Below are 14,791 nucleotides of genomic sequence, written 5' to 3' on the forward strand. Positions count from 1 at the left end.
AACTTATATTTAAAGAAATTTATACTTACATTTTTCGGATCTGGATCGGTACTTCAAGGATGGATGTAGAATGCCTTATCTTTAAACCGTCCTCGTCTTTTATACTTTAATGTCACGTGACTTTCTGACCATGTAAACATGGCGCACTTTTTAGACCAATCACGTTCTTATAGTTAAACCACGTGTATGACAAGGGTTATTTACCACGTTGTCGAATATGACGCTTAAGCCTAACATTGACGCCATGATTGATCCGCTGACGTCATAGCAGGATTGTGAGAAAAAATATTTGATTCACTGGCGCCATGTACGTTTCACTGACGTCACAACAAGATTGGGTGAAAAATGTTTGATTCACTGGCGCCATAAGAGGAAAAATGTTGTGGGCGCCATGTTTGATTCATTGACGCCATATTTGCATGTGCCATCTGGCACGATGCTGGCACTGTCTGACGCCAGTGGCCCCAAAGCAATACTTTCTATCTACTAACGAATCGTATATATACCCCAAAATTTGAAGAAAGCGGGCAAGAGGGGTACCCTTCACTTTAAACGTCAATATTAGCAAAGTTTCGAAAGAAAATAGGAACAACTTTATTTTAAACGATTTAACTATTTTTAAAGTTATTTACTGGCGATTAAAATAATTAATATCATTTATATTTAATTAATTATTTAAGATAAACTTATTTCTATGTACTGACACAAGTGAGAGTTAATATAGAACGAGTAATGAAGATTGCATCTGAATCGAAACAGTACACGCATATCAAAGTTAATATAAAGCGAGTAGGGTGAAAAGATCTCTTACAAAACGATAACATTTTCTTTTTGCAGAATATTAAATGGAAATACTTAAATATTTTTTGGCATTACGATTCTTTTAGTAGTTTAGCTATAAAGCTCTGTTTCACCTCAATATTCCAAGAACATCTTTTGATATTAACATTTAAAATTTGTTGTTTACTTTTTAATTCATCTTTACTACATTTATATATAGTGTAAACGTAACTTTTAGCTTCATTAAATACTAAGGATGTTAATACTTCATCTCTCCATACGTGATGAAACGACTGGGTCTATGAGATAAGATAACCTAGATCTTAACCATAATTGACCTTGTTTCATGTCCTCTTATAGGAGGTCTTAACGGTTCAGATTGAGCCGAAAGTTAAATACACATTTAAGTGATAGATATTACGTCCTCATTAGAATTGTTGTGGATACGCAGGAAATTATTAAAACGCTTTAAACTAAATGATCATGGCAATATCTCGCCGATTAGAACTATGTATTTCCGGTTTGCCTCATTGGCTTGCGGACCTGTGTTTGGAAAGTAAATTCGTCTCGGCTCGGAGAGGTTTATTTTGGTTTCCCAACTTGTTAAATAAATACTCAGTTTGATATTTTACTCTCGGTTGTTATTAAGTTTACGTTTACCGTCGCGAACAGCTATTTTGGTACTTTCGATAATATCAGTGTTCAGGACTGAAACAAAATTAATCAAAAATGTCTTGATTAGAATCAAGACCTAAAAAGTATCGATAAGAATGAGGTTATCACTTGTCTGAAGGATCAGATATTAATTTTTCTTTTTAATTGAAACATAAATGCATGCTTAAGGAAAAACAACGTGCCATTACCGTTTTCCGTTGAAATAAATTATTTTACTGGTAATCAATTTCAAAAATTTACTTATCTCGGCTTTTCGACCACAATTCCATTCCCCGAAAACATTTTATCATTACATTAATTACTTTAGGGAGAGTACGTGTATGGTTTTGCGTTGTAAAAGGTTCCTAAAGACGTTACAGCCCCATTCGTGACTGGCACGCTTCGCAGTGGAACATTTTAAATATTCTAAAACCAATGGCGCCAAATTCAATAGGGACAGTTAGATTTTTACTCGCGGTTTTGCAAAATGATGTAATATCAAGTGTACTTTAGTCAACCGTCGTATTGTTCTTTCTCATAGTTCAGGGCATGATCAGTGTTACTGCCCAATTTCTCTCTCTAGTTTCTAACAATGGTTAGAGACTATTTGATATGGCACGGCACAACGTTATATACATTTGTAAATTCTAAGTAGCACAAAAGGAAAAAGAATCCATTTTTTTATATTTTGGTTTGAAATAAATAAACTCATGATAGTAGTTATAACGAACAGAAAGTCAAGGGAATAGCATCGGTAATGAGCAGCAAAAAAGAGGAAAATTTGCTTCAAGTTAGCAGAGGGACATGGTAGTGAAAATAGTAATCTAGAATTTTGTTCGTTCAAACCTTAATATATCATGAAAAATTCAAGTGGGGAGGCGGCACTACCTAGAAAGATTGATTTTGGCAGATAACAGCGAAAACATTATGTTCTACACACATTGGGACTATGGGAGAGTTTCAGGGCCGCAGGTCGCACATGATGAAATTTCAACTTCAGATTACATCAATTCTATCTGGTCGTACTAGTAGCAGGTTAAGCTATAGTTTGCTCAGGTCATGTTAGTCTCGAAAGGGTTATATAGTCCTTATAACTTTTAAAAGGTTGTTGTCATGGCTAAACAGACCGCTATTACAGTTTTTTATTGTATTATAGGATATTTTGACACGATATCTCCCAAAAGTAATTAATGTAATGATAAAATGTTTTCGGGGAATGGAATTGTGGTCGAAAAGCCGAGATAAGTAAATTTTTGAAATTGATTACCAGTAAAATAATTTATTTCAACGGAAAACGGTAATGGCACGTTGTTTTTCCTTAAGCATGCATTTATGTTTCAATTAAAAAGAAAAATTAATATCTGATCCTTCAGACAAGTGATAACCTCATTCTTATCGATACTTTTTAGGTCTTGATTCTAATCAAGACATTTTTGATTAATATCTGTTCCTTCAGTCTTCATTTTAATTAAGAAGGTTAAGAAACTGTTTTACATTTGAAAATCTGCACTAAACAGAAACATATATAAAAGGGACCATAACATTAGCTCAATTAGACATTTATTTATAATGATACTTCAAAAAAAAAAAACGTAAATCAATAAAAGTTTGTATTCTCATTGTAATTAATATAATACAATTTTTTTGCAATCATTTATTGAAACGCGAGGCGCCCCCTTAAAAATTCCAGAAATAGGACCAGATTGACAGTTTTAGAAATTTTTTAAAAATGGTGATTCCCGGGGCAAGCACCCACAAGTACCCGGGGCAAGTACCTACAAGCACCAACAAGTACCCGGGGCAAGTACCCACAAGTACCTACAAGCACCCACAAGTACCTACAAGCACCCAAATGTACCTACAAGCACTCACAAGTACCCAAAAGTACCTACAAGCACCCAAAAGTACCAACAAGTACCCACAAGCATCCAAAAGCACCTACAAGCACCCACAAGCATCCAAAAGCACCCACAAGTACCTACAAGCATCCAAAAGCTCCTACAAGTACCTACAAGTACTCAGAAGTACCTACAAGTACTCAGAAGTACCTACAAGTACCCAGAAGTACATACAAGTACCCAGAAGTACATACAAGCACCCACAAGTACCTAGAAGCACCCACAAGTACCTACAAGTACCCACAAGTACCTACAAGTACCCACAAGTAAGCACAAGTACCTACAAGTAACCACAAGCACCTACAAATACCCAGAAGCACCTACAAATACCCACAAGCACCGACAAGTACCCACAAGTACCAACAAGCACCTACAAGTACCCACAAGCACCCACAAGTACCAACAAGCACCTACAAGTACCCACAAGTACCCACAAGCACCTACAAGTACCCACAAGCACCTACAAGTACCCACAAGCACCTACAAGCACCCACAAGCATCCAAAAGCACCCAGAAGTACCTACAAGCATCCACAAGCACCTACAAGCACCCACAAGTACCTACAAGCACCCTTAAGTACCCACAAGTACCCACAAGTACATACAAGCACCCACAAGTACCTACAAGCACCCACAAGTACCTACAAGTAAGCACAAGTACCTACAAGTAAGCACAAGTACCTACAAGCACCCTTAAGTACCCACAAGTACCTACAAGTAACCACAAGTACCCACAAGCACCTACAAGTACCTACAAATACCCACAAGTACATACAAGCACCCACAAGTACCTTCAAGTAAGCACAAGTACCTACAAGTAAGCACAAGTACCTACAAGCACCCACAAGTACCCACAAGCACCCACTAGCACCTACAAGTACCCACAAGCACCTACAAGTACCCACAAGTACCTACAAGCACCCACAAGTACCTACAAGTAACCACAAGTACCTACAAGTAAGCACAAGTACCTACAAGTAAGCACAAGTACCTACAAGTAAGCACAAGTACCCACAAGCACCTACAAGTACCTACAAGTAAGCACAAGTACCTACAAGTAAGCACAAGTACCTACAAGTAAGCACAAGTACCTACAAGTAAGCACAAGTACCCACAAGCACCTACAAGTACCTACAAGTAAGCACAAGTACCTACAAGCACCCACAAGTACCCACAAGTAACCACAAGTACCCACAAGCACCTACAAGTACCTACAAGTACCCACAAGTACATACAAGCACCCACAAGTACCTACAAGCACCCACAAGTACCTTCAAGTAAGCACAAGTACCTACAAGTAAGCACAAGTACCTACAAGCACCCACAAGTACCTACAAGTAAGCACAAGTACCTACAAGCACCCACAAGTACCTACAAGTAACCACAAGTACCCACAAGCACCCACAAGGACCTACAAGTACCCACAAGCACCTACAAGTACCCACAAGCATCCAAAAGCACCCACAAGTACCTACAAGCACCCACAAGCATCCAAAAGCACCTACAAGCACACACAAGTACCTACAAGCACCCACAAGTACCCACAAACACCTACAAGCACCCACAAGTACCTACAAGTACCCACAAGTACCTACAAGCACCCACAAGTACCTACAAGTAACCACAAGTACCTACAAGCACCCACAAGTAGCTACAAGTACCCACAAGTAGCTACAAGTACCCACAAGTAACTACAAGTAACCACAAGTACCTACAAGCACCCACAAGTACCTACAAGCACCCACAAGTAGCTACAAGTACCCACAAGTAGCTACAAGTACCCACAAGTAGCTACAAGTACCCACAAGTACCTACAAGTACCCACAAGTAGCTACAAGTACCCACAAGTAGCTACAAGTACCCACAAGTACCTACAAGTACCCACAAGTACCTACAAGCACCCTTAAATACCCACAAGTACCTACAAGTAACCACAAGTACCTACAAGCACCCACAAGTAGCTACAAGTACCCACAAGCACCTACAAGTACCCACAAGCACCTACAAGTACCCACAAGCACCTACAAGCACCCACAAGCATCCAAAAGCACCCAGAAGTACCTACAAGCATCCACAAGCACCTACAAGCACCCACAAGTACCTACAAGCACCCTTAAGTACCCACAAGTACCCACAAGTACATACAAGCACCCACAAGTACCTACAAGCACCCACAAGTACTTACAAGTAAGCACAAGTACCTACAAGTAAGCACAAGTACCTACAAGTAAGCACAAGTACCTACAAGTAGGCACAAGTACCTACAAGCACCCTTAAGTACCCACAAGTACCTACAAGTAACCACAAGTACCCACAAGCACCTACAATTACCTACAAATACCCACAAGTACATACAAGCACCCACAAGTACCTACAAGCACCCACAAGTACCTACAAGTAACCACAAGTACCTACAAGTAAGCACAAGTACCTACAAGTAAGCACAAGTACCTACAAGTAAGCACAAGTACCCACAAGCACCTACAAGTACCTACAAGTAAGCACAAGTACCTACAAGCACCCACAAGTACCCACAAGTAACCACAAGTACCCTCAAGCACCTACAAGTACCTACAAGTACCCACAAGTACATACAAGCACCCACAAGTACCTACAAGCACCCACAAGCATCCAAAAGCACCCAGAAGTACCTACAAGCATCCACAAGCACCTACAAGCACCCACAAGTACCTACAAGCACCCTTAAGTACCCACAAGTACCCACAAGTACATACAAGCACCCACAAGTACCTACAAGCACCCACAAGTACTTACAAGTAAGCACAAGTACCTACAAGTAAGCACAAGTACCTACAAGCACCCACAAGTACCCACAAGCACCCACTAGCACCTACAAGTACCCACAAGCACCTACAAGTACCCACAAGTACCTACAAGCACCCACAAGTACCTACAAGTAACCACAAGTACCTACAAGTAAGCACAAGTACCTACAAGTAAGCACAAGTACCTACAAGTAAGCACAAGTACCCACAAGCACCTACAAGTACCTACAAGTAAGCACAAGTACCTACAAGTAAGCACAAGTACCTACAAGTAAGCACAAGTACCCACAAGCACCTACAAGTACCTACAAGTAAGCACAAGTACCTACAAGCACCCACAAGTACCTACAAGCACCCACAAGTACCTTCAAGTAAGCACAAGTACCTACAAGTAAGCACAAGTACCTACAAGCACCCACAAGTACCTACAAGTAAGCACAAGTACCTACAAGCACCCACAAGTACCTACAAGTAACCACAAGTACCCACAAGCACCCACAAGGACCTACAAGTACCCACAAGCACCTACAAGTACCCACAAGCATCCAAAAGCACCCACAAGTACCTACAAGCACCCACAAGCATCCAAAAGCACCTACAAGCACACACAAGTACCTACAAGCACCCACAAGTACCCACAAGCACCTACAAGCACCCACAAGTACCTACAAGTACCCACAAGTACCTACAAGCACCCACAAGTACCTACAAGTAACCACAAGTACCTACAAGCACCCACAAGTAGCTACAAGTACCCACAAGTAGCTACAAGTACCCACAAGTAGCTACAAGTACCCACAAGTAGCTACAAGTACCCACAAGTAGCTACAAGTACCCACAAGTAACTACAAGTAACCACAAGTACCTACAAGCACCCACAAGTACCTACAAGCACCCACAAGTAGCTACAAGTACCCACAAGTAGCTACAAGTACCCACAAGTAGCTACAAGTACCCACAAGTACCTACAAGTACCCACAAGTAGCTACAAGTACCCACAAGTAGCTACAAGTACCCACAAGTACCTACAAGTACCCACAAGTACCTACAAGCACCCTTAAATACCCACAAGTACCTACAAGTAACCACAAGTACCTACAAGCACCCACAAGTAGCTACAAGTACCCACAAGCACCTACAAGTACCCACAAGCACCTACAAGTACCCACAAGCACCTACAAGCACCCACAAGCATCCAAAAGCACCCAGAAGTACCTACAAGCATCCACAAGCACCTACAAGCACCCACAAGTACCTACAAGCACCCTTAAGTACCCACAAGTACCCACAAGTACATACAAGCACCCACAAGTACCTACAAGCACCCACAAGTACTTACAAGTAAGCACAAGTACCTACAAGTAAGCACAAGTACCTACAAGTAAGCACAAGTACCTACAAGTAGGCACAAGTACCTACAAGCACCCTTAAGTACCCACAAGTACCTACAAGTAACCACAAGTACCCACAAGCACCTACAATTACCTACAAATACCCACAAGTACATACAAGCACCCACAAGTACCTACAAGCACCCACAAGTACCTACAAGTAACCACAAGTACCTACAAGTAAGCACAAGTACCTACAAGTAAGCACAAGTACCTACAAGTAAGCACAAGTACCCACAAGCACCTACAAGTACCTACAAGTAAGCACAAGTACCTACAAGCACCCACAAGTACCCACAAGTAACCACAAGTACCCTCAAGCACCTACAAGTACCTACAAGTACCCACAAGTACATACAAGCACCCACAAGTACCTACAAGCACCCACAAGCATCCAAAAGCACCCAGAAGTACCTACAAGCATCCACAAGCACCTACAAGCACCCACAAGTACCTACAAGCACCCTTAAGTACCCACAAGTACCCACAAGTACATACAAGCACCCACAAGTACCTACAAGCACCCACAAGTACTTACAAGTAAGCACAAGTACCTACAAGTAAGCACAAGTACCTACAAGCACCCACAAGTACCCACAAGCACCCACTAGCACCTACAAGTACCCACAAGCACCTACAAGTACCCACAAGTACCTACAAGCACCCACAAGTACCTACAAGTAACCACAAGTACCTACAAGTAAGCACAAGTACCTACAAGTAAGCACAAGTACCTACAAGTAAGCACAAGTACCCACAAGCACCTACAAGTACCTACAAGTAAGCACAAGTACCTACAAGTAAGCACAAGTACCTACAAGTAAGCACAAGTACCCACAAGCACCTACAAGTACCTACAAGTAAGCACAAGTACCTACAAGCACCCACAAGTACCTACAAGCACCCACAAGTACCTTCAAGTAAGCACAAGTACCTACAAGTAAGCACAAGTACCTACAAGCACCCACAAGTACCTACAAGTAAGCACAAGTACCTACAAGCACCCACAAGTACCTACAAGTAACCACAAGTACCCACAAGCACCCACAAGGACCTACAAGTACCCACAAGCACCTACAAGTACCCACAAGCATCCAAAAGCACCCACAAGTACCTACAAGCACCCACAAGCATCCAAAAGCACCTACAAGCACACACAAGTACCTACAAGCACCCACAAGCACCTACAAGCACCCACAAGTACCTACAAGTACCCACAAGTACCTACAAGCACCCACAAGTACCTACAAGTAACCACAAGTACCTACAAGCACCCACAAGTAGCTACAAGTACCCACAAGTAGCTACAAGTACCCACAAGTAGCTACAAGTACCCACAAGTAGCTACAAGTACCCACAAGTAGCTACAAGTACCCACAAGTAACTACAAGTAACCACAAGTACCTACAAGCACCCACAAGTACCTACAAGCACCCACAAGTAGCTACAAGTACCCACAAGTAGCTACAAGTACCCACAAGTAGCTACAAGTACCCACAAGTACCTACAAGTACCCACAAGTACCTACAAGCACCCTTAAATACCCACAAGTACCTACAAGTAACCACAAGTACCTACAAGCACCCACAAGTAGCTACAAGTACCCACAAGCACCTACAAGTACCCACAAGCACCTACAAGTACCCACAAGCACCTACAAGTACCCACAAGCACCTACAAGCACCCACAAGCATCCAAAAGCACCCAGAAGTACCTACAAGCATCCACAAGCACCTACAAGCACCCACAAGTACCTACAAGCACCCTTAAGTACCCACAAGTACCCACAAGTACATACAAGCACCCACAAGTACCTACAAGCACCCACAAGTACTTACAAGTAAGCACAAGTACCTACAAGTAAGCACAAGTACCTACAAGTAAGCACAAGTACCTACAAGTAAGCACAAGTACCTACAAGCACCCTTAAGTACCCACAAGTACCTACAAGTAACCACAAGTACCCACAAGCACCTACAATTACCTACAAATACCCACAAGTACATACAAGCACCCACAAGTACCTACAAGCACCCACAAGTACCTACAAGTAACCACAAGTACCTACAAGTAAGCACAAGTACCTACAAGTAAGCACAAGTACCTACAAGTAAGCACAAGTACCCACAAGCACCTACAAGTACCTACAAGTAAGCACAAGTACCTACAAGCACCAACAAGTACCCACAAGTAACGACAAGTACCCACAAGCACCTACAAGTACCTACAAGTACCCACAAGTACATACAAGCACCCACAAGTACCTACAAGCACCCACAAGCATCCAAAAGCACCCAGAAGTACCTACAAGCATCCACAAGCACCTACAAGCACCCACAAGTACCTACAAGCACCCTTAAGTACCCACAATTACCCACAAGTACATACAAGCACCCACAAGTACCTACAAGCACCCACAAGTACTTACAAGTAAGCACAAGTACCTACAATTAAGCACAAGTACCTACAAGCACCCACAAGTACCCACAAGCACCCACTAGCACCTACAAGTACCCACAAGCACCTACAAGTACCCACAAGTACCTACAAGCACCCACAAGTACCTACAAGTAACCACAAGTACCTACAAGTAAGCACAAGTACCTACAAGTAAGCACAAGTACCTACAAGTAAGCACAAGTACCCACAAGCACCTACAAGTACCTACAAGTAAGCACAAGTACCTACAAGTAAGCACAAGTACCCACAAGCACCTACAAGTACCTACAAGTAAGCACAAGTACCTACAAGCACCCACAAGTACCCACAAGTAACCACAACTACACACAAGCACCTACAAGTACGTACAAGTACCCACAAGTACATACAAGCACCCACAAGTACCTACAAGCACCCACAAGTACCTTCAAGTAAGCACAAGTACCTACAAGTAAGCACAAGTACCTACAAGCACCCACAAGTACCTACAAGTAAGCACAAGTACCTACAAGCACCCACAAGTACCTACAAGTAACCACAAGTACCCACAAGCACCCACAAGTACCTACAAGTAACCACAAGTACCCACAAGCACCTACAAGTACCCACAAGCATCCAAAAGCACCCACAAGTACCTACAAGCACCCACAAGCATCCAAAAGCACCTACAAGCACACACAAGTACCTACAAGCACCCACAAGCACCCACAAGCACCTACAAGCACCCACAAGTACCTACAAGTACCCACAAGTACCTACAAGCACCCACTAGCACCTACAAGTACCCACAAGCACCTACAAGTACCCACAAGTACCTACAAGCACCCACAAGTACCTACAAGTAACCACAAGTACCTACAAGTAAGCACAAGTACCTACAAGTAAGCACAAGTACCTACAAGTAAGCACAAGTACCCACAAGCACCTACAAGTACCTACAAGTAAGCACAAGTACCTACAAGTAAGCACAAGTACCTACAAGTAAGCACAAGTACCTACAAGTAAGCACAAGTACCCACAAGCACCTACAAGTACCTACAAGTAAGCACAAGTACCTACAAGCACCCACAAGTACCTACAAGCACCCACAAGTACCTTCAAGTAAGCACAAGTACCTACAAGTAAGCACAAGTACCTACAAGCACCCACAAGTACCTACAAGTAAGCACAAGTACCTACAAGCACCCACAAGTACCTACAAGTAACCACAAGTACCCACAAGCACCCACAAGGACCTACAAGTACCCACAAGCACCTACAAGTACCCACAAGCATCCAAAAGCACCCACAAGTACCTACAAGCACCCACAAGCATCCAAAAGCACCTACAAGCACACACAAGTACCTACAAGCACCCACAAGTACCCACAAGCACCTACAAGCACCCACAAGTACCTACAAGTACCCACAAGTACCTACAAGCACCCACAAGTACCCACAAGTACCTACAAGTAACCACAAGTACCTACAAGCACCCACAAGTAGCTACAAGTACCCACAAGTAGCTACAAGTACCCACAAGTAGCTACAAGTACCCACAAGTAGCTACAAGTACCCACAAGTAGCTACAAGTACCCACAAGTAACTACAAGTAACCACAAGTACCTACAAGCACCCACAAGTACCTACAAGCACCCACAAGTAGCTACAAGTACCCACAAGTAGCTACAAGTACCCACAAGTAGCTACAAGTACCCACAAGTAGCTACAAGTACCCACAAGTACCTACAAGTACCCACAAGTACCTACAAGCACCCTTAAATACCCACAAGTACCTACAAGTAACCACAAGTACCTACAAGCACCCACAAGTAGCTACAAGTACCCACAAGCACCTACAAGTACCCACAAGCACCTACAAGTACCCACAAGCACCTACAAGTACCCACAAGCACCTACAAGCACCCACAAGCATCCAAAAGCACCCAGAAGTACCTACAAGCATCCACAAGCACCTACAAGCACCCACAAGTACCTACAAGCACCCTTAAGTACCCACAAGTACCCACAAGTACATACAAGCACCCACAAGTACCTACAAGCACCCACAAGTACTTACAAGTAAGCACAAGTACCTACAAGTAAGCACAAGTACCTACAAGTAAGCACAAGTACCTACAAGTAAGCACAAGTACCTACAAGCACCCTTAAGTACCCACAAGTACCTACAAGTAACCACAAGTACCCACAAGCACCTACAATTACCTACAAATACCCACAAGTACATACAAGCACCCACAAGTACCTACAAGCACCCACAAGTACCTACAAGTAACCACAAGTACCTACAAGTAAGCACAAGTACCTACAAGTAAGCACAAGTACCTACAAGTAAGCACAAGTACCCACAAGCACCTACAAGTACCTACAAGTAAGCACAAGTACCTACAAGCACCCACAGGTACCCACAAGTAACCACAAGTACCCACAAGCACCTACAAGTACCTACAAGTACCCACAAGTACATACAAGCACCCACAAGTACCTACAAGCACCCACAAGCATCCAAAAGCACCCAGAAGTACCTACAAGCATCCACAAGCACCTACAAGCACCCACAAGTACCTACAAGCACCCTTAAGTACCCACAATTACCCACAAGTACATACAAGCACCCACAAGTACCTACAAGCACCCACAAGTACTTACAAGTAAGCACAAGTACCTACAATTAAGCACAAGTACCTACAAGCACCCACAAGTACCCACAAGCACCCACTAGCACCTACAAGTACCCACAAGCACCTACAAGTACCCACAAGTACCTACAAGTAAGCACAAGTACCCACAAGCACCTACAAGTACCTACAAGTAAGCACAAGTACCTACAAGTAAGCACAAGTACCTACAAGTAAGCACAAGTACCCACAAGCACCTACAAGTACCTACAAGTAAGCACAAGTACCTACAAGCACCCACAAGTACCCACAAGTAACCACAACTACCCACAAGCACCTACAAGTACCTACAAGTACCCACAAGTACATACAAGCACCCACAAGTACCTACAAGCACCCACAAGTACCTTCAAGTAAGCACAAGTACCTACAAGTAAGCACAAGTACCTACAAGCACCCACAAGTACCTACAAGTAAGCACAAGTACCTACAAGCACCCACAAGTACCTACAAGTAACCACAAGTACCCACAAGCACCCACAAGTACCTACAAGTAACCACAAGTACCCACAAGCACCTACAAGTACCCACAAGCATCCAAAAGCACCCACAAGTACCTACAAGCACCCACAAGCATCCAAAAGCACCTACAAGCACACACAAGTACCTACAAGCACCCACAAGCACCCACAAGCACCTACAAGCACCCACAAGTACCTACAAGTACCCACAAGTACCTACAAGCACCCACAAGTACCCACAAGTACCTACAAGTAACCACAAGTACCTACAAGCACCCACAAGTAGCTACAAGTACCCACAAGTAGCTACAAGTACCCACAAGTAGCTACAAGTACCCACAAGTAGCTACAAGTACCCACAAGTAGCTACAAGTACCCACAAGTAACTACAAGTAACCACAAGTACCTACAAGCACCCACAAGTACCTACAAGCACCCTTAAATACCCACAAGTACCTACAAGTAACCACAAGTACCTACAAGCACCCACAAGTAGCTACAAGTACCCACAAGCACCTACAAGTACCCACAAGCACCTACAAGTACCCACAAGCACCTACAAGCACCCACAAGCATCCAAAAGCACCCAGAAGTACCTACAAGCATCCACAAGCACCTACAAGCACCCACAAGTACCTACAAGCACCCTTAAGTACCCACAAGTACCCACAAGTACATACAAGCACCCATAAGTACCTACAAGCACCCACAAGTACTTACAAGTAAGCACAAGTACCTACAAGTAAGCACAAGTACCTACAAGTAAGCACAAGTACCTACAAGTAAGCACAAGTACCTACAAGCACCCTTAAGTACCCACAAGTACCTACAAGTAACCACAAGTACCCACAAGCACCTACAAGTACCTACAAATACCCACAAATACCCACAAGTACATACAAGCACCCACAAGTACCTACAAGCACCCACAAGTACCTACAAGTAACCACAAGTACCTACAAGTAAGCACAAGTACCTACAAGTAAGCACAAGTACCTACAAGTAAGCACAAGTACCCACAAGCACCTACAAGTACCTACAAGTAAGCACAAGTACCTACAAGCACCCACAAGTACCCACAAGTAACCACAAGTACCCACAAGCACCTACAAGTACCTACAAGTACCCACAAGTACATACAAGCACCCACAAGTACCTACAAGCACCCACAAGCATCCAAAAGCACCCAGAAGTACCTACAAGCATCCACAAGCACCTACAAGCACCCACAAGTACCTACAAGCACCCTTAAGTACCCACAAGTACATACAAGCACCCTTAAGTACCCACAAGTACCCACAAGTACATACAAGCACCCACAAGTACCTACAAGCACCCACAAGTACTTACAAGTAAGCACAAGTACCTACAAGTAAGCACAAGTACCTACAAGTAAGCACAAGTACCTACAAGTAAGCACAAGTACCTACAAGCACCCTTAAGTACCCACAAGTACCTACAAGTAACCACAAGTACCCACAAGCACCTACAAGTACCTACAAATACCCACAAGTACATACAAGCACCCACAAGTACCTACAAGCACCCACAAGTACCTACAAGTAACCACAAGTACCTACAAGTAAGCACAAGTACCTACAAGTAAGCACAAGTACCTACAAGTAAGCACAAGTACCCACAAGCACCTACAAGTACCTACAAGTAAGCACAAGTACCTACAAGCACCCACAAGTACCCACAAGTA

The 14,791-nt window shown here is 43.1% G+C and overlaps 1 protein-coding gene across 1 annotated transcript in view; it reads left to right on the forward strand.

Annotated features, from left to right (window-relative positions):
* Positions 1 to 1,289: 1,289 nt before the first annotated feature.
* The window catches only part of LOC149620944 (uncharacterized), a 37,518-nt gene continuing 24,016 nt past the window's right edge, over positions 1,290 to 14,791 (forward strand). The window contains exon 1 of the mRNA XM_089854650.1: positions 1,290 to 1,336. Within this exon, the coding sequence (XP_089710776.1) occupies positions 1,290 to 1,336 (47 nt within the window). The remainder of the gene's footprint in view (positions 1,337 to 14,791) is intronic.

The sequence above is a fragment of the Phalangium opilio genome, unplaced genomic scaffold, assembly GCF_054372755.1.
Source record: "Phalangium opilio isolate 3A_F unplaced genomic scaffold, DU_Popi_V2 ptg000209l_1, whole genome shotgun sequence".
NCBI lineage: Eukaryota > Metazoa > Arthropoda > Arachnida > Opiliones > Phalangiidae > Phalangium > Phalangium opilio.